This window comes from Notolepis coatsorum, assembly GCF_963971535.1.
Source record: "Notolepis coatsorum genome assembly, chromosome: 18".
Classification (NCBI taxonomy): Eukaryota; Metazoa; Chordata; class Actinopteri; order Aulopiformes; family Paralepididae; genus Notolepis; species Notolepis coatsorum.
The window spans coordinates 83,431,767-83,452,066 of NC_140182.1; the positions used below are offsets into that span (position 1 = coordinate 83,431,767).

Here is a 20,300-nt window from a genome sequence, read left to right on the forward strand (position 1 = left end):
CGACAGTATTGTGTCCCAATGCTAATTAATTAAACATTAAAACACCTGCGGCTTATAGTCCAGTGCGGCTTATATATGTACACATCGTTCAATTTAGCTGCTGTGGCTTATACTCGGGTGCGGCAATAACAAACGCCATATCTGACGTGCTCTCACAGAATCAGTCGGATGTCGCAATTGCTCATTTACATAGGAATGCCTTTTTCTGTCAAACCGCAGATTTTTTTTTTTTTTTTTTTTTTTTTTTAACATTATTCTAATAAAACAACACCTTGGCTTTCATAATATGTATATATTATTTCTCATTTCGACTGGGAAATATGATTTTGAAGCGTAGCAATGAGAGATGGGGGGAATAATAATAATCAGGTCGCAGTTTTACTCAAGCGTCTCCTTCCAAAACTGACTCGTCAATCGCCCTGCCAATCTTCTCTGACACATGACACAGCATGGCCACAAGAATAACTATGAATGATAGGCTTGTTTGTTTGTTTGTGTGTCTCTTGATTGTCCAATCAATGAGTGTTGTTATACAAGTCGCGCAAAGGAGGCGACGCACCCGTCACTTCTGTCAGAGCTCACGGTCAACGTTATGCTTATGCTGGCCCAGCCAACACGTTAACGCTGGTATCGATCGGTCTACACTCTACATCTGTATCATCTGTTTTCTTTTTAGATTTGTATTCTATTTTAGTTCATAATGGCATCCCGCGATCCGGACCGGGGTGAAGAAGATGTAATCGCTCGGCTGTTAAACAGCAATGCGGTGCTGTCTGCAGAGTCTGGTGATAGATGGCGCCAGCTTATTAGTGACCTGATCAAACTATTAATAAATCAGACTCGGACTCGGACTCATCCAGTGACACTGAGACAACCTCAGATTCAGACTCTGTGGGACCCCTGCAGCTCTCGGTCTCGGATAGTGATGAAGAAGAGACGAGCGAGATGGAGAACCGCTTTTTTTAATAGACCCGACAGCGGAAGTGCTTCAAAGACTACAGGGCGAATACGCAAGTGTTGAGGTTGGATGCGATCTTGAAAAGGCTCGTTTATTTGCTTGTACCTGCAAGCTTAACAAAGGGCAAGCCTGCTGTACGCGGTTTACTCCTGAAGATATGGTGAAAATGCGCGACCAGGTTCAAGAGCTGACTGCTGGTAAGAACTTATCCACTTCGCTAGAGAGAGAGAGAGAGAGAGAGAGAGCGAGAGAGAGTGTGTGTCTATCTCTCTTTCTCTCTCTCTGTATCTGTGTGTGTCTCTCTGAATGAATGAAAACTTTATTTAACAGATTGCAGAATGGGTACAATACAGTACGGCTCAATACATACAATTGTTAAGGGGATGCAGACCTGAGAAAGACGTTTGTCTTGTTTCCATCAGGGTCCCCCATTTTCAATTCATATATCTATCTCTATCTATCTATCTATCTATCTATCTATCTATCTATCTATCTATCTATCTCTCTCTCTCTCTCTCTCTCTGGTGTATAACAGCTTGTTGCTGCAGGGTTTGAATAGTTACTAGGTGAAAGAAATAACGTGTAAAGATGTCAAATTATTCTATTTGCTCTGTGTGTGTGTGTGTGTGTGTGTGTGTGTGTGTGTGTGTGTGTGTGTGTGTGTGCAAGAAACAGAGCGAGTGAGTGAGAGAACTTGATCAACTTCAGAACTGACATCTGCTGGGCAGTGAGACAAAGCACAGTCAGCGGTGTGAACATCCCGCAGCTGGTTGGGTTGGAGTCTGGGGAGGGTTTGGTGCCATCGTATGACTGGCAAACCTTCCTATCCCCCAGTTACCGCCCACTACCCGGAATCAAGCGGTTTCACCACCTCCGCTTCACACACCAAAAGCCTGGGGTCGTCCTGGCCAAGGAGTTCCAACACTCACCAGAGCAAGAGTTTGAGCTACTGCACCCTGATGCAATGGTGAGGCAGGAAGATCCATGTCAGCAGGAGAGGCCAGGACTGGATGCCAAAAGGCAATGGTACGTCTTCGACAAGATAAGAGACTATTGCACTGAGGAGACCAAGGACATTACATGTCCCCGACCTTCTGTCCCTCGGTCAGGTGTGTGAGTGAGTGAGTGTAGTGTATGCACTTGTAATGGTGTGAAGAATGATGTTCAGCTACAGTATGTTAGTAATACCGTTTTAGTATTGTTAAATTGTGAATAATTTGGGTCAAGCAGCCATTGTAAATAAAAGTCCTTTTATTTAATGTACAAGTGCACCACCTACAGGTGTGAAAAAGTCAAGGCTTTTGTGGTGCGATTCATAATACCGGTGCATTGTGGTTAACCTACAGCAGAAAGATGTCTTCAGCTGTGAGTAAGATGCTCTGCTCCTCGCTCCGTATAGAAAAACTGTTAATACTATAATTTAAGTGATCACAGTGTGGAAAAGTCATCAGTATAATTTTATGACTCACTGTAACTTATGTAGACCACAATTAGTTCGCTGATAATTTGTGTAAATACCTTTATTACTGACTGAGAGGTGACGGAAGTGCACGCTGCTTTTATGCACATGTTGCTAGTTGCTAATGTGCATTTTTCTGTTCTGTAGCTTGATGCAAGCTGGAGCGAGCGAACTGTATTGTTTGACCTGCTGGTTGTGTGTGTCCCATTCACAGGTACAGTTATGTGAAATGTTTAGGTTAGTTTAGCTTATAGTTTTGTTAACGTGACTGCTGTTACTTTTTGTAAACTGAGGGTGGCAGCATAACGTCATTGATATCCTTGATGCCATGTTGAAAAATAGCATGGTGTTTGTTGTCTCGGGCCAAGGCGTTGAAAATTACTTGTATGATCTAACGTTAAGTGTGTGTTCTCAGATTTCATCCTATGTACGTGTTTTCCCCATTGAGGGTCCCTGCAGGATATTACTTTGAGATCTACTTACATGACCCAGACATTCTGTCCCTCGGGCCAGGTGTGTGAGTAAAAAAAAGAAAAAAAAAAAGAAGAAAAAGATTTTTTTAATTAAATAAATGTATTCTAATTAATTAACTGAAAACTTTGAAGGCTTTTTTTCTCCACAATAAGGTTTTGCTGACATCCAATATGTAGTAACTAACTATTGTAATAACTTGCTTTATATTTGGAGTAGAAAGGTGATATTGGTATCATTGGAAAGCTAACATTCTCCTCTTTCCATTGGTGTATACATCTCAAAATGTGTTTTCGGGTCAATGTGACTGATTTTGTAAGAGCAAGTCACATATCGCTGCTGTCGGGACAAAACCTCATAACTCCAAAAACCCAACTTTTCAGCAGATGAAAAAAACGAACACAGATTTGAGGGTGAATAGAGTTAAGAGGTTTAGACAGATGATCGGTTTAATGCTTTCCCATTGTTTAAACTTTGTAAAACCCACACACACATGGAGGTTGATCTACGGAGTTGATTTATATAATAAAAAAAAATTTCAAAAAATGGAGTTATGAGGTTTTGTCCCGACAGCAGCGATATGTGTTTTTATAGCAGCAGATCTGCGACCATACTCCGTTGTCGAGAACACAGGGTTTAAGCACATGTTAAAAGTAATAGAGCCCCGCTACCTAGTTCCCTCTCGTCCGTATTTCAGCCAGCAAGTCATACCAGCTCTGTATAAACTAGCCCCTTTCGTGACTGTAGCAAGCCCTGCCCCTGTATTCAAGCAGGGCTTGCTCATGAAAGGGGCTCTGTATAAACAAGCACACGCTACAGTTGTCCAAGGCATCTGCTATATAATAATCTTCAGATTTACATTAAGTGGTATTACTAGGTTACAGCAGTAAGCATTAGTTTGCTCAGTAAATTATGGCCAATTCGTTTTATATTGTTTAATAGTTAAATAAATAAATAGATAAATGAAGCAATTTTTTTTACTGTACCGAAAATAATACCGAACCGTGACTTCAAAACCGAGGTACGTACCGAACCGTGGATTTTGTGTACCGTTACACCCCTACTGTATAGTTTGTCATTCATGACTATTGTTTGAGAGTGAATGTCATCAAATTAGCCTACATTATAGCCAACACTAGCTAGCTAACTAACTAAGCTAGCTAACATGACTGATTGATTGAAAAGTTTATTAACAGATTGCAGAATGGGTACAGTACAGTACAGCTCAATACATACCATTGTTAAGGGGATGCAGACTAGAGAAAGACTTTTGTCTTGTTTACATCAGGGTCCCCCATTTTCAATTTATCATAACATATATGACACACACGACATACAGATAGACAGTACTGCTACATCTATACATTTATGACATACCAGATTTGCAAATACAGTACCGTTTGTGATACAAAAAGTTTCCAGAAAAGAGTGTATATACATTTGACGTAGATGGAACAATACTGCCATACTGCAACACTTAAACTGTCCTTCAGTTATTGGTGTAAAGTTGTGGAATTCTCTCCATAGCGAGCTTAAGGGATGTAATAGTGTTTGTCAATTCAAAAAGAATTATAAAAAAAAGATATTTAGTCAGTATGAAAGTCAAATGTGATCTGAATAGTGAGATATTTTCTTTTTTTCTTTCTTTTATTCTTTATTATTATTATTATACATTTTTTTATTATTATTACATTTGTTCTAGTTTAAACTGTGGATTGTTTGTTTCTTGTATATGGTATGTAAGGGATAATGTATAAGTCAGTGAAGGTCAATTATTTTGCGACAATGACCGAGTATAGCTATACATTATCCCGCTTATTACATGGCTAACTTACTAACAATATACCTAATTCATTTTACACCATCGACAAGACGAGATCAAATGCAGACGCAGTTGTTCTGTGGCTCTGTCAGCCCAAATAAAGTGATTATTATTATGTGTCTGATTGCACTGAAACAGTGTGTGCCAGTGGGCTTGATTGCTCCAGCTGCGAAAAACAATAATAACCGGTGGTTATCGAAAAATAATTCACCGCTGTCAGGGGCTATTGACCAATCACAATCAAGCATTTCGGCGAATGTTAAAACGCCATGTAATAAAACAATTTATTTTGTGTAAATTAGGTTGTACACCGACCATCAAGTAAATACTTGTTTAGTTTAGGAATAAGGGGCAGGTAACTATAAGATTTATTCTTCTTCCTGCTCCTTTTTTCCATGGTATGATATTTATGATCGTGTATGAAGAACTCTGATTGTATTGATTCCATGTGGCAAATAAAACTCTGAATCAAATCTGAATCAGCTGCCTCAAGCTGGAAGTACTACGCACCAGGATGCAATGGATACAGGATTCACAGACCCCACATCTACTGATCAGCCAACTCGAAAAATAGCACTGGTGGACGGCATGGTGATTGTGCAGAGGCTGAGCACAAAACTAACCACTGTAGTGACAGTCAAGGATCCGAGTGGCTGCTTCAATGACAGACTGAGTGTGTCAGACAGACTTGTGTCTAGGGCTGTCTTAAATACTTCGAAGCTTCGTTCGATGGCACGAGCTTCAAACATTAAAAGAAAATCGAAGTTTAAAAAAAAGAAAAAAAATGTTTGCCTCCTAAATCTTGCGCCTCCATTCCAATGAAACGAAAGTAAGCTGCGCCTCGACTCCACCTCTCTACAACAAGCATGTGGAGATTATCTGTGTTGAAAACAACAAGGACATGTGCAGCAGACATGTCAACGAAGAAGTCATCAGACGTGTGGTTACACTTTAAAATATGCAAAGACAATGCCTCTACAACTGTCAAATCACCTAAAAAACGTAAGTATCGTTGTACACGACGGCGACGCCACACAAAACAATAATAAGGCTATGTCTATGCTGCTATGACTAATGCGTTACCAAGTTGGCTAATTTAATTGTAAATTAATCATCTGCTTTTGTAGGTGCATTGTCTGATATAATTATAAATGATAAATTAAATATAATATAATTGTTTGCTTGATAGACGAAGGTTGCAACATAATTATGTAATGTCATGTCGTTGGCTGTGAGAGCAGCCCCACTGCACCCAGGCAGCGCAGCCGAGTGAAACCTTGTTGGCTGCGTCAGTCACGAAAGGGGCTACTTAATTAATCCAATCCACTTTATTTATAGAGCACATTTAAAAACAACAACGTTTACCAAAGTACTGTACAAGTCCCACAACATAAAAAATATATAAAAAAAATATTATAATTAATATATATATATATATTTTTTTCTCAAAGCTTCGAATTAAAATCAAAGCTCGGCCCCGAAGCTTCGATTGCCAAAAAAAGCTTCGAAGGTCAGCCCTACTTGTGTCACTAACACAAGATGATGAAATAATCCCAACACATATTATAGGACAGATTCTCTGAGGAGTGCAACCAGAGATAAACGAAGACAAGGAAAAGCTATCCAATACCAAGTCAGAGATTACACCAACATCAAACACATCCCACTGAGCAGGTTCCTCTCTCATGACCAAACGAAGGCCGATCTGACTGACTATCTTTTTATTTTTATGATTTATTTTAGCGCTTTTCTGGCTTTTTCTGGTCAGACATGACCGACAGAGGAGAGGGTGAACGGGAGAAGACATGCAACAAATTATCCCCCGGGAGCGGGAAGCGAACCCGGGATGGCCCGGTAGGTGTGCAAGGCACTATGGTATGCGCCACGAGGGTTCCCCCTGACTGACTATCTTGCAGCCAAAATGCTAGAATACAACAGGGGATCCTCCAAGCTGATCATCACGTCAGCTTCTGGGCACACTAGGAGCAACAAAGACCTACTCTTTGAAGGAAATAACCACGAAGAAGCAGACACACTGCTGATCCACCAAGCTGTGCTGGCAACACACCGAAACCCAGCTGATGCAGTTGATGTTCTTCTCACCAGATACAGACGTTCTAGTGCTAGTCACAGCAAACTATGATCTCTTGCTGAAGAACACATTGATTTTGATGGCCTCTGGTGTTGTGCAGATTGAACCACTGTGGCGAGCTCTAGGAAAAGAAAGAGCAAAGGCTTTGCCAGTTTTCCATGCATTCACTGGGGCTGACAAGTAACACAGGCAGGTTCTCACGTATAGGCAAGGCAACCTGGCTGCAGATCTATCTCAAAGCAGATGAATTATGAATTATCAATGGTTTTCAGATGCTTTTGGATGACGCAGAAGTGACAGAAGGAATGCTGTCCACACTGGCTTCCTTTGTATGTGCAGCCTACTCACCCAAGGGTATCAACATCAAGACAATCCCTGAACTGCGATGGCATGTGACAAGCTTCCTCCAACACATGGAGCTCTGAAGCAGCATATCTTGAGGGTCCATGTACAAACCAGGGTATGGGCACAGGCAGCCCTTGCTCTGCAAGATCCGCAGCTGGACCCCCTGCACAATGAGTACTTCAAAGACTCAGATGGCATGAAACCAACAACCAGAGGTCCTCCCAGCCCCGAAGGCCATCATTGAGATGGTCCAATGCAGATGTAAAGCTAACTGTTCTTCTGGAATATGTTCCTGCAGAGCTAAGGACATGTGTCAGTGCGGTAGCCAGTGCCAGAACGACGATGATTCCTATGCCGTGATGGATGAAAGTGATGATGATGGTGATGGTGATGTATAGATGATGATGATGTATAGATGTGTATACATTCACATGTCTAATGAAGAAGGTTGCTTCTTTTCTGTGGTCATGAATCTCATGATACTGAAGTTGATGTCAGTTGCCAATCAGTTAATGTCAATTATCTGTTAAGTCCTCAATAAAAGTTATGTTAACAAGCACTTTGGTGAGTTCTACCTCGTTTTTGGCACCATTGGATTCCTAAGATGTGGGTTTAGCAGTTCAAATCAATGTTCTAGCACATTTAGAAGCCGAGATATTACAAAACCTACATTTTATGGCGGCCATTTTGAAAATTCACCTGGGCAAATGGAAACATGGATTTTCTCAATCTTTATACAATATCCTTTCCAAAAATGTATAGTATTGCAAATCCCAAAGAAAATCCAATGAAAGTATATAGTGAACCTGACTAATAGCTTAGGTGTTCAGGTAGAATACTTATTTGCTTATAATTAGCTAGACAATTTAATGGAAACATGACTGTCATTCTTGATACCCTACCGTTTGGGGTTTTCTCCTCATCGTCCTCAAAGTGGTCCAAGTCATAACTCACTAATTGGTTCTGGAGAAGATGACAAACAATATGTTGCACTTTTTTTAATGAATGTGTATATTTCACATGTGACATTACAAAATGTTGCACTTAAAAAATAAAAAAACAACATGGTTCTTTATTCTTGGAATTTATTTGTAGGCTACGTTTACTTTTGGCTACTCATTTCTAGGCTTCTTACTGGGCATTGTCAAGTCGCCCTCAGTACCCATGGTTGGCTACTTGCTATGTTGGTGATGCAAATATATTTTATGCCATTCTACTGTTGCAAATTGTCCCTCATGGGGAGTGTCTGCTAAATGTCTCAAAGAAAACACTAATGGAAATGAAACTTGTCAAAAAGATATAGCTGTAGAACAGCACGAGTGTACCTTGTGCTTGAGAAGGGTGTTCCAGTCTCCTCTCTGGCTTTTCACCAGTTTGAGGACAGGCTCATTGCACTTCATCTCCCAGGAGCACTCCTCTGCAGCAATGGTGCCAGGGAGCTCCAAGTCAGCTTTGTAGTGCCTGCCGTTCACACTTCCACTGTAGAGAATCAGGAGGACATCCACTCTCGTAAACAACATAGCCAGAGTCAAAGGATAACACTGAACATCCAACATGTATAATATATCAAATAGGGGTGTAATGATTCGACCCCACAACGATTTGATTACAATTCTTCAGGCAACGATTCAATGCATCATGAAATATCTTCATTTGACCACGATTCGATTTGATGCGATTCGATACATTTTCGATCAGTTAATTCCCCCTAAAAAGAATTATACACAAATGTGGCTGGGGGAACTGATTCACTCAGCATGGACGGACTGGCGTGTGACGTCATCCACGACACTGTCGCGAGATTTCAGACTCAGCATCCTGATGCATTCATCCCGATCTCAGGTGACTTTAACCATGTCAGCCTTGCCTCCCATCTAACTGGCTTTGTACAATATGTTAACTGCCCCACAAGAGAGAACAACACACTAGATCTACTGTATGCAAATGCCAGGGAAGCATATACTGCCACAGCACTCCCACCAATTGGCAGATCAGATCACAATTTGGTTCACCTTCAGCCCTGCTACAAACCCTGTGTGCAGAGGCAACCTGTAACCACTAGGACATTTAGAAAATGGACACCAGAGGCCAGTGAGTCCCTGAGAGCCTGCTATGAATGTACAGACTGGGATGTATTGCAGGACACAGACGGGAATATGGGGACCTTGGACACTGACAGGAAGGCTGACTGTATCACCAGTTACCTGACCTTCTGCAGGGACATGATTGTACCAGCAAGGACTGTGCGCTGTTTTTCAAACAACAAGCCCTGGATCACCGCTGACCTTAAGAGGCTCGTTAATGAGAAAAAGGCGGCATTCAGGAAGGATGACATAGAGAGGCGCAAGCAGGTGCAACGGGAATTAAAGAGGAGTCTGAAGCAGGCCAAGGAGGACTATAGAAGGAAGGTGGAGAGGAAGCTGCAGCACAACAACACCAGAGAGGTGTGGAGGGGAATGAAAACCATCACCGGCTATAAGCAGGTAAACTGCCAGGCAGAGGGTGATGTGGACAAGGCCAACGAGTTTAATCAATTCTACAACCGGTTTGACACGGCAGCCAGGGCCCGCTCTGCCCCTGTTGACCAGGCCACACCAACACCCCCTCCCACCTCTCCAGCCGCAGCTCCTCCCCCTGCACCATCTCCTCCTCACTGCTGCAACCACAACTCTGCAGTTCCGCTCCCTGGCCCCACCCCCTGTCACCTAGCCCCCCCCAGTGACCTAGTCCCCCCCCCCTGTGTCACCCAGCCCCCCCCCCCCTGTCCCTCACAGTAGATGAGGTGAGGGCGGAACTTAGGAAACTGCATCCAGGAAAGGCGGCTGGCCCGGATGGCGTGTGTTCGAGGCTACTGAAGCTCTGTGCAGACCAACTGGCTGAGCCGCTCCAGAAGCTCTTCAATATGAGCCTGCGGGACATGAGGGTGCCGGTCCTGTGGAAAACATCATGTCTTGTGCCGGTACCCAAAGCTGGGCGCCCGGCCGAGCTCAACGACTACAGACCGGTGGCCCTCACGTCACACATCATGAAGACACTGGAGAGGCTGCTTCTACACCATCTGAGGCCACAGACTGAACACGCCCTTGACCCCCTGCAGTTTGGGTATCGGGAGAGCATCGGGGTGGACGACGCGGTCCTCTACATGCTACATCGGGCCTACTCCTACCTGGATGAGCCGGGGAGTTATGTGAGGATTATGTTTTTTGATTTTTCGAGCGCTTTTAATACTATTCAACCGCCCATACTTAAAGACAAGCTCAGGAAGATGGGGGTGGATCCCTCCTTCACTTCCTGGATCACAGATTACCTGACAGATCGACCACAGTTTGTCAGAATGGGCAACTGTGTCTCGGAGACAGTGGTCAGCAGCACTGGGGCCCCACAGGGGACTGTTCTCGCTCCGTTCCTGTTCACCCTCTACACGGCAGACTTCAACTACAACTCTGAGTCTTGCCACGTCCAAAAATATTCGGACGACACAGCGATTGTGGCGTGTGTGAGGAAGGGACAGGAGGGAGAGTACAGGGACCAGGTGGGAGCCTTCAGCGACTGGAGCGAACGGAACGGCCTTCTTCTGAACGCAAAAAAGACCAAGGAGATGGTACTGGATTTCCGCAGGTCGAAACCACCTCTGCAACCAGTCAGCATACGGGGAAACAACATTGAGACGGTGCAATCATACAAATATTTAGGAGTGCACCTAGATGATAAGCTGGCCTGGGCTGCTAATGCGGAAGCACTTTACAAGAAAGGACAGAGCAGGCTGTTCTTCCTTAGGAGGCTCAGGTCTTTTAATGTGTGTGGGGAAATGTTGTTTATGTTTTATCAGGCAGTGGTGTCAAGTGTGCTCCTCTACGCCGCTGTCTGTTGGGGTGGTAATACCACGGCCAGGGATACCAGACGGCTGGATAAGCTGGTCAAGAAGGCTGGCTCAGTGGTAGGGAGGAGACTGGACCCACTGGGGACCGTGGTGGAGAGCCGCACTCGGAGCAAGCTGCTGGCCATCATGGGCAATACCAACCACCCTCTCCACCACACCCTGGTGGGGCAGAGCAGCAGTCGCAGCGGACGGCTCATCTCCCTGCACTCACGGACTGAGCGGCACAGGAGGTCCTTTGTCCCCACAGCCATCAGACTGTACAACAGCGTATTATAGTTACACCTGTTTTTACACCAGTTTTTTACACCTGTTTTTACATCTGTTTTTACACCTGTTTTTATACACCTGCTTTTATCTAATCACGCTCCTATTTTAATTTTAATTTTAATATTGATGGGTATGATTTAATTGAATTTTATCATGTACTTATTTTAATTCATGATGCAGACATAACGTGTAACTACTGTATGGGAATGGTCAATGTCTGTATACTATGTGAGCTGCGAGATACCCTGAATTTCCCCAAGGGGATTAATAAAGTATCTATCTATCTATCTATCTATCTATCTATCTATCTATCTATCTATCTATCTATCTATCTATCTATCTATCTATCTATCTATCTATAGGTCAATAAAAAAAAGACATAAAAATAAATGTAAACATTTAAATAATCTGGGTGGCGCAGCGGAGATTGCGCTCTTCACCAATGTAAGAGACACCGGTATCAAATCCGGGTGTCAGCATTGCCTCCGGCTTGGGCCGGCCGTCATACTGGCTCAATTGGCAGAGCCAGCCGGTGAAAGTCAATGGGTGGTAATTTGGACGTTGTGGACAGCGACTCCTACAGGTCGGTTGGGGGACGCCTGCACAGCAGAGACAGGAAGTGGCGGGGGTAGGGTGAGCCTCCCACACGTTACACCTCGCCAATGAGAGTCCGCGCTGGCAGGTGAAAAGATGCGACAGGTTGCCTCCTCGTGTACCGGAGGGGACACGTGATGCAAGGCTTCTATCCTCCCTACAACTGACCAGTGGGGGGCATAGTCGAGCAACGTTCAAGACAGGGGAGGGGAGAATTGGAAACACGAAATTGGGATGGGAGAAAAATAAGGAGAAAAAGTGGATCAAAAAAATTATAAATTTTAATAATCGAATCTTACATTTTAAAATCGATGCAGTTGAATAGTCACCTTAGGATCGATGCATTGCGATTGTTACACCCCTAATATCAACCCAGTGGTGGTCCACATTCGCAGAACCTACCTATACACCACCCGGTCGGGGAAGAAGTCACATTTCTGTGACACTGGGTTGATGAGCTTTACATTTAAGATCAAAGAGTCTCCCTTCTGGAACCACTTTATCTGGGGGTGGAAACTGGGAGACACAACCAGAGGTTATACAGGGGTGGGGTCAACAAAGGTACAAGGAGGGTGTGGTAAAATGTTTTCTTATATCGAGACAGTCGACTAGTTTGTACCTTGTTGGTGAAGCTGCATTGTTGGGTTTATGTTTACCAACAGCTGTATCCACACTAATCATGTGATGACCATTCATTTGTTTCTCGTCTAATGGGAGACCTGAACAGAACACAAGCACAATCATTATAAAGAAAAAAGCAGTGAAAGAGAGAGACCACAGTTAATGCTGCAGCATAGACTGAAATATGACGTTGATAAATACACATTTTATTACCATTTTCACAAGGGGGCGAGATCCAGTTTTGGGGGGATGATAGTCTCATCTTTGTATTCCTGCATGTCAACATAAAAAGGTTTCCAAACAACTAGTTAAAGCAGCTACTTCAGCTAGCCTAGTTGTTGGCCAAAAACACCTCTCCTGGAGTTTTAGGGTGTTTTCACATTAGGAATGGTTCCTCCGTTCCATTCCCGAGAACGATAGTCCACGATACGTTGAAAAAGTGTATCGTTAATGAACTGTACCCGATATTTATATAATATAGTCATATCACCCAGCCCTACTACCAATCTCATTTAGTTCCAGAGCACACTTGAGGGAGCAACACCCCGATGTTGGTAAAGCTGGCACTGCCACAGCCACGCTATAGCTGGCGCTTCAACCCTTCTTTGCTCTCTGAGAAAGCATTTCGGGATCAAATGAGATAAGAGTAGAAATACTTTATTCATCCCGAGAGAATTTTGGCACTACAAATCGCTCACAGTAACCCGTAAACATTTAGGCAGACAAAAACAATGAGATCTCGATTCTCTGATTCTTGCGGTGTCTGACAACCCAGTAATATACAACCTAAGGTATATACGACCTATAACGCAGATGCAACAATAAGCGCTCCCTGCGCTTTGGAAATTCATATTTTTTATATCAAAAGCGCTCCGCCTTGAAAAAAACACAGCGCTGCTTTTCTGTGGACACAGCGCCTTAACTCTTTCAGCGCCACCGGGTCTAGCCATCTTTGTTCCTACTGCGCCACCGCTCTAAGAGATAGGGATGCGTGGCGGTGTTTGCAGGGCTATATCTATATTATAGCTATGGAGACAATACTATGGCTCATTTGACATCAACTATCCATCGTTCGGGGCGCCCCAGTGGCGAACCACATAGCGCGCTCAGCCGCGACACGGCCGACCCGGGTTCGATTCCCGAACCCGTCGTTATTTGCCGAATGTCTTCCCCCCACTCTGTCTCCCATTCCTCCTCTATCTCTATCTACTGGACTGCCCAGTAGAAATAAAGCGATAAAACGCCAAAAATTCATCTTAAAAAAAAACGATCCATCGTTCAACATGTGAAAAAGAATACATGTTTTCATGTATACGTTCGCTTGTTATACCGTGGTGAATATTGTATAGTTTCAGAGTGATCCTGGCTAATTCCTGAAAACGGTGCTATGGAGCAATACGTACATTTAGCTAAAAGCGTTGGCGTTGCTCGCCTGGACACGCTATTATTTCTAGGGCTGTCCCCGACTAAGGATTTGGATGGTCGACTAGGATTGGCCAACATTTGCCGTTAGTCGACTATTGGTCGACTTATAAAAAAAAGTATAATATTTTTAATTTTTTAATTTAATTTTTTGTATCATTCCATTTGGGCTGTAGGGGGTGCTTAATGTCTGAAGGAGTCGACTGAAGGCTTCTTGTCCTCTGCAAAAGCATGCAATTGGTCCACTGATGGATACATCTTGATATTTGTCTAGTATAGTGTGTTCATTAGATGGGTGAAATCCTCTTTCAGTGCCTCTGTGCCTGTTTTCGTAGGCAGTTAGCCTCTGGTATGCGAGCGATTAGCGTTAGCCACGCTTCTATGCCTCTTTTCTTTTGAAAAAGAAAAGATAAAAAAAAAATATATATATATATATATATATATATTTTTTTTATATTCGACTAAGAGGTTGGCCAGTCGACTACGGCCCCTTTCGACCGATTAGTCGACTAATAGATTAATAGGGGTCAGCCCTAATTATTTCCAATTCAAAAGGTATATAATAGGTATTATGTTTAATCATGAATGCATGAAAGGGGGGGGGGGGGTAGTTTTTTGAAGCTTTGATCGTCACCAACGGCATACGTTTTGGAGTATGTTACATATGATCATTGCGATCGATGTGAAATCATGGTTGGATCAAAGTAGGATTGATATAGTCATATAGTCCTTAAATGTACTAGGAGGTATCCCAAAAAGAATATTCCAATTGTCTGATCACGATTTCCAGTATTGGTGTCCATCGTGTCCCCAACATAATCCGGCACAACACATGCATCGAGGGGCATTTGACGCGTTTCAATGTGATCGGGTGAACCGCTAGACTTGCCTGACCCAAAATACTGCGCCCGGAGGGAATTAAATGTAACACCCGAAAAAGGTTTCAAAGGGTGGCCACCTAGCAGGATGCGGCCGGTATTGCACTCTAGCGATCTCAGAATGATTTCCTATGGTAACCCAGAGGTCTGTGTGCCTGAAATGAACAAGAAAATCGAATAAAAGAAATAACGATGAAAACCCGACTATACTCTGGTATGGCGCTCAACCGCTGGCGAGATAACTAGGGGTGCACCGATATGAAAAATTGGCCACCGATACCGATACCGATTGTTCAACTAACACAATCGGCCGATACCGATACCGATACCGATAATTGTGGCAAAAAATAAGTATTTTTAATTTTTTTAATTTTTTTTTTAATTTTTTTTTTAATTTTTTTTAATTTTTTTAATGAAACTACTGTATATTTGTATGTGTGTTTGTATTTGTAGGCCTCTTTACTTACTTAAAAAAGGAAACATCAAGAAATATGTTTATGGTATCACTGATCCCTCTCCCAGTATCGTCTGGCGGCCTGCAGAGGGATACTATTTTCTCAACCAGAGCTTTCAACCAATGCAATGGAACCATTCTGGCGGCCTGCAGCGGGATACTATTCTCTCAACCAGAGCTTTCAACCAATGCAATGGAACCATTTTGATTGACAGTCGATTCGGCCAATTACGCCACACCGCTAGCACCCACCTCCTGCTTACCACCAAGCGTTTATTCATTTTTCTACTTCGGGGCATGCCGCCATTGATCTGCTTCTGCTTGCGAGAATGCGAGTCAAACTTAGAACCACAACAAGCTAATACGTTAGCTGCCCGGCAGTGCCCGCCGACCAGCGCGCTCCACAGGATGGCCAAACGAGACACAATGATTTTACTGCAACAAATTTTATAATAAAACAAAGCCTTTCTATACATTTGTCTGGTTGAAAACTTTATTAACAGATTGCAGAATGTGTAGTTGGGTACGGAATGAGCAACGGAATGTAACCGAGCTATGCACGGCTTGCTTGCTATCTTCGGGTAAATACTATGCTGATGTAATTGAACGTGTAACTAACTATAATAACATTAATGCCACAAAACGAATGTTTGTGTCATTTTAACAGCAGATACTTTCTTAAATGCCATCCTCCCGACAGAGCGGTGTTGATGGGGAGCTCTGATGGATTCGCTTGGTTGTGTTATTAACATTGAACAGCTAACCGAAAGCTAGGGTTAACTAATGTTAAAGGTTTAGCCATAACGTTACGTTGGCTAAAGTTGGGGCTATTCTTAATCCAGTAATAATGGCTGCAGACCTGCAAGCAAAGTACAGCAAGTTGGCAAAGGAGTATTCCAACGTAAATCACATTTTCACCAGTAACGTTAGTCTTCTGCCTCCCGGCTATGAACGGACTCGGAGTAATGCCTTGCTGCTATGGGTAATAATAATATGCTGATGTTATTGTCCGTGTAACACTAACTATATAACGTTAATGCCACAAAACGAATGCCTTGTTAATCATAAATAGTAACTTTGATGCAGTAGCTTGTGTGTGTGTGGGGGGGACGCAAGTGAATTTTTTTTTTTGCCTTTTGACGCTACACAAATGGATGGTTAGTTATCGGCGACTGCTATCGGCACATTTGAGCTTATCGGCCGATAGGCCGATAGCAGTCAACAAGGCACTTATCGGCCGATACCGATACCCGACCGATATATCGGTGCACCCCTAGAGATAACCCGACTATCCTCGGGTCTGGCGTCCAATGAGTTAAGGTAGTATTGAGAGGGCACATTATATCTTATAAAGCCTCTGAAAAGAGAGAAAGACGTAAGTGCTTGGATGAAATTGAAACACAGCTTCCCTCGTTGGAGCAGGTTTACAGACTCACAATCCCAAATGGACCTAAATAATATTTTAAAATTGAAGTATGAATACAACTCTATTCTGGGCAAGCAGGTTAGCACCCTCCTCCTTTTTTTTTTATCCACTTTTTCTCCCATTTTTCTATATTTTCTCCCATCCCAATTTTCGTATCATCCAATTCAACCCTCCCCTGTCACGGACGCTGTTTCTTGCCTCCCACAAGCCGGCTGCAATGTGGACTAAGTCATACATAGCACAAGTCCGTTAGCACCCTCCTCCTTAAACTCAGACAGAAGCACTTGGTACAGCAAGCCTCTTCCATGTTTTGGTACAGTTGTGCTAACATTTGCAATCGTTCCGTGCCGGGGGACGCTGATTCGTTCCTCAGACCACCTTTTCAAGTGGTCCCGGACACGGATCGGTTATCCGTCCCCGGGGATGGAACGCAGCGTTCACTACACTACTTTTGTGGCAATCGTGCTCGGAAACGGCCCTGGATGCCTAGTGTGAAAGCACCCTTAACTCTTTCAGTGCCACGCCTGGTTTTCCGTTTTACCGCTTGAATGCCACCATCGGCGCCAATGTTAACGTTAATATCGCCTAATCTATGTTTTAAATTATGGCTATGTGTCTAATCTGCCCATCGCATTATCAAAGACTATTTTCCAGTCAGTGCTGTGAAGACAGATTGTTTTTTTATCGCGTCGTTTCCATTTCAGAGCAGTTAGAAAAGCCCCTGTTTTGATATAAAAAACAGCTCATTCTGGAGCATTCTATGAAAATCGTCTTTTAGTGGAATATTCCACAACGTTGATATTCGTCGGCCTTTTTATGAATAGTTTTCAAATAAACGCTAGATGATCAATATTATACGTGCACGCAAGCACATTACGGCCGCGCACTGATAATCGCTCCGTTGATTACCTCACGGAGTTTTACAGTGAAACCGAAAGAAGACATTTCACAAAACAGCTTATAACTTCATCAAACTTACTCCGATTATCCTACCACTGATAACATAGAGTCCTTACCTGACATCAGATGGTATCCAACTGGTATATTCCAATTCCTGATCACCATTCGAAAAAATCGATACGTGTATGGATCCAACGCGACACAGTAGATCTCTATGATCCGCGGAGATCTGAGGCTCCAGAATGAACTCTGGTAACCCCGGCTGGATCAGTGAACTGGAAAATGTGGAGTACCGGATTTTTTTCCCCATTCATTTTCATTGAGTCCATTCCAAAATCACTTATGTCATCTGGGAGACGACAGGGGGCGCTTTTTTCCACAGTGATCGTCGGCGCCCCTCGGCTATACTCGGGTAGGCTCGGGTGATGCAATAATTTTTCAGATTGCAAAAAAAAATAAAAGATTCGAGAAATCTCGTGAGTGGCTAGCAACCACCTATAAAAAAACACGAGAAATCTCGTGAGTGGCACTGAAAGAGTTAAGCTAGGCTAGCTGATCTGTGTTGGCTTCCATTCATTTGTGTCAAGCTAGGCTAGCGTTCAGCCAGATAGGCTTCTACTGAACGCACAGAATACATCGGCATCTATGTTATCATCCGATTCTGGAGAAGACTATGTGCATTTCCCATCATGTTGCTGTGTTCCAATAATATCTATCCGTTACAACATCCCAGGTGACTCCCATTATCAAACAAACAACGATAACAGAATAACAACTACTGAGGCAAACAAGACTTGTGCAGAGCATCATCGCATGCATCCTTTCAGAACTGATCCCCAACCAAGCCCTTCTGTAAAGACACCAACCTCAGACTTTGAAGAGTGCTTTGCAGGTTAGCAGTAAGGCGTTCCCATTGTTCCATCTTGGGCTGGTTGTCTGGGGGTGTTGGGGCATCAGGTAACTCCATCACTACAGGAGATGGGCTTTTTGGTGGTTCAGCAGCTGGCGATATCACTAGTGGCGGCTGAACCTTTGGGGGGTCTGGGACTGCAGCTTGTGTACAGGGTGGCCCCTGGGCTGAGTTGACCTCTTGACCACACCGTTGTCTGACTTCCACAGCTCTGAAGGCCTGGACCAGCGCCTCTTCTGCTGCTTGCATCTTGTCCTCGGGGGTCACCTCCAGCCTACAAACCCAAGCCAGTATTTTAACAAGAGACACAAAGTCCAAACTGCCACTCAGGGCAGATTAGTTGAGTGAGTGAGTGAGTTAAGTCCAAAACACTACAACGCCTTTTTGGATGGAAACAGTGTGAAATAGCAAAAGTGAGTGACTAAATAAAGTTTATTATCATCATTATTATTATCCAGATATAACATTAGTTATAACATTAGTTATATCTCATATGCCTCGCATGTTTGATCAACCTCTAGAGAAATTAAATCTGTAATGCGTCGACTTAAGACGATGCTGGAGAATATAAGATCAAATAGATAAGATAGTATACTCCTTTATCGATCACCTTGGGGAAATTGATAGCTCACTATGATGGTTACATTTTGCAATTAATCTGTGGTTCAAATGCGCGCCGAACCGTGGGGAGTGACCCGTACGGATCACAGATCACCTACAATCCGTTACACCCTATATTAGAGGTGTAACGATTAGGGCTGACCTTGGAATAATCTTTTGGAATTCGAAGCTTCGGGGCAGAGATTTTAACCCGTTATCTGCCAGGGATTATTCTGATCATATACCCCTATCTGCCACTGTTGAAAGTCTATGGAGATGTTCCCCTTCTTTGCAGGGCTATAACTTTTTAAATTGTATTGCTAAATTGACATTACTATGGCCCATTCAACGTCAAGTATCCATCGTTTAGGATGTAGCAACGTTCTACTTTTTAATTCACATATTCATACTAAAATATGGTCTAAAGTATAAATATGTTTTTATCGTTTTCTGCTGCATTCTGCAGAACGTGATTTATAGCCATAAATGCATTATATTGATGATCAAATACAGTTTGGTAGCGATCGGCGGCAGATACAAAATTTCAAATGTACGTGCTTCTAGAAGTTACTACTCATCATCTGATGTTGACCGGATGGGGGGGGGGGGTCGTTTATAATTCGTGGCCAACGTTAGATGATTCATGTAGTGTGGGTGATATGATCATCAGAGCAGTTTGTATCGAACAAGGTAATAATAAACGCTGAAACTTACCCCAGTCTCCTCGGGCCGTTGGGCGATCAGCTTGGAGTAGAAAGTTTCCTATTATGGGATGTTGATCTAGATGAACCATTTCCAGGTTGTATAATACTATATACGTCCAAATAACGTTGTTTATTGAGTTAGGGCGAGCGATTGATTATCCAGTGTGTCGAGATGGAGCCCCGGGAGCTATAGCGAGTGGTCGGACCGAATTTGGATGAGCACCACTTTCTGTTTCCGGTTTGCTGTTTGGGCGATCCGCCGATCGGCCACCAGATGGCGCTCTTGAACCGTTGGAGAGTTGAGAGGAGATCAACAGGAGATCTCAAGTCTCCGCGGGTGAAATATGATTGCCATCACAGATTTTTGAAATATTGATCTCAATGACGTGTTACGGCGTCATTGGCAGATTACGCATGGCGGAGATTGACATGTTAACTCGTCATTGGCGATTAAAGGGTTAATTCGAAGCTTCGAGATAAAAAAAAAATATATATAT

General features: G+C 43.2%; 1 protein-coding gene across 1 annotated transcript in view; it reads right to left on the bottom strand.

Annotated features, from left to right (window-relative positions):
• Positions 1-1,802: 1,802 nt before the first annotated feature.
• The window catches only part of tdrd12 (tudor domain containing 12), a gene marked incomplete at both ends in the record, with an annotated part of 274,420 nt that continues 255,922 nt past the window's right edge, over positions 1,803-20,300 (bottom strand). The window contains 4 exons of the mRNA XM_084335256.1: positions 1,803-1,862; positions 8,473-8,626; positions 12,291-12,404; positions 18,690-18,773. Of these exons, the coding sequence (XP_084191382.1) occupies positions 1,803-1,862; positions 8,473-8,626; positions 12,291-12,404; positions 18,690-18,773 (412 nt within the window). The remainder of the gene's footprint in view (positions 1,863-8,472; positions 8,627-12,290; positions 12,405-18,689; positions 18,774-20,300) is intronic.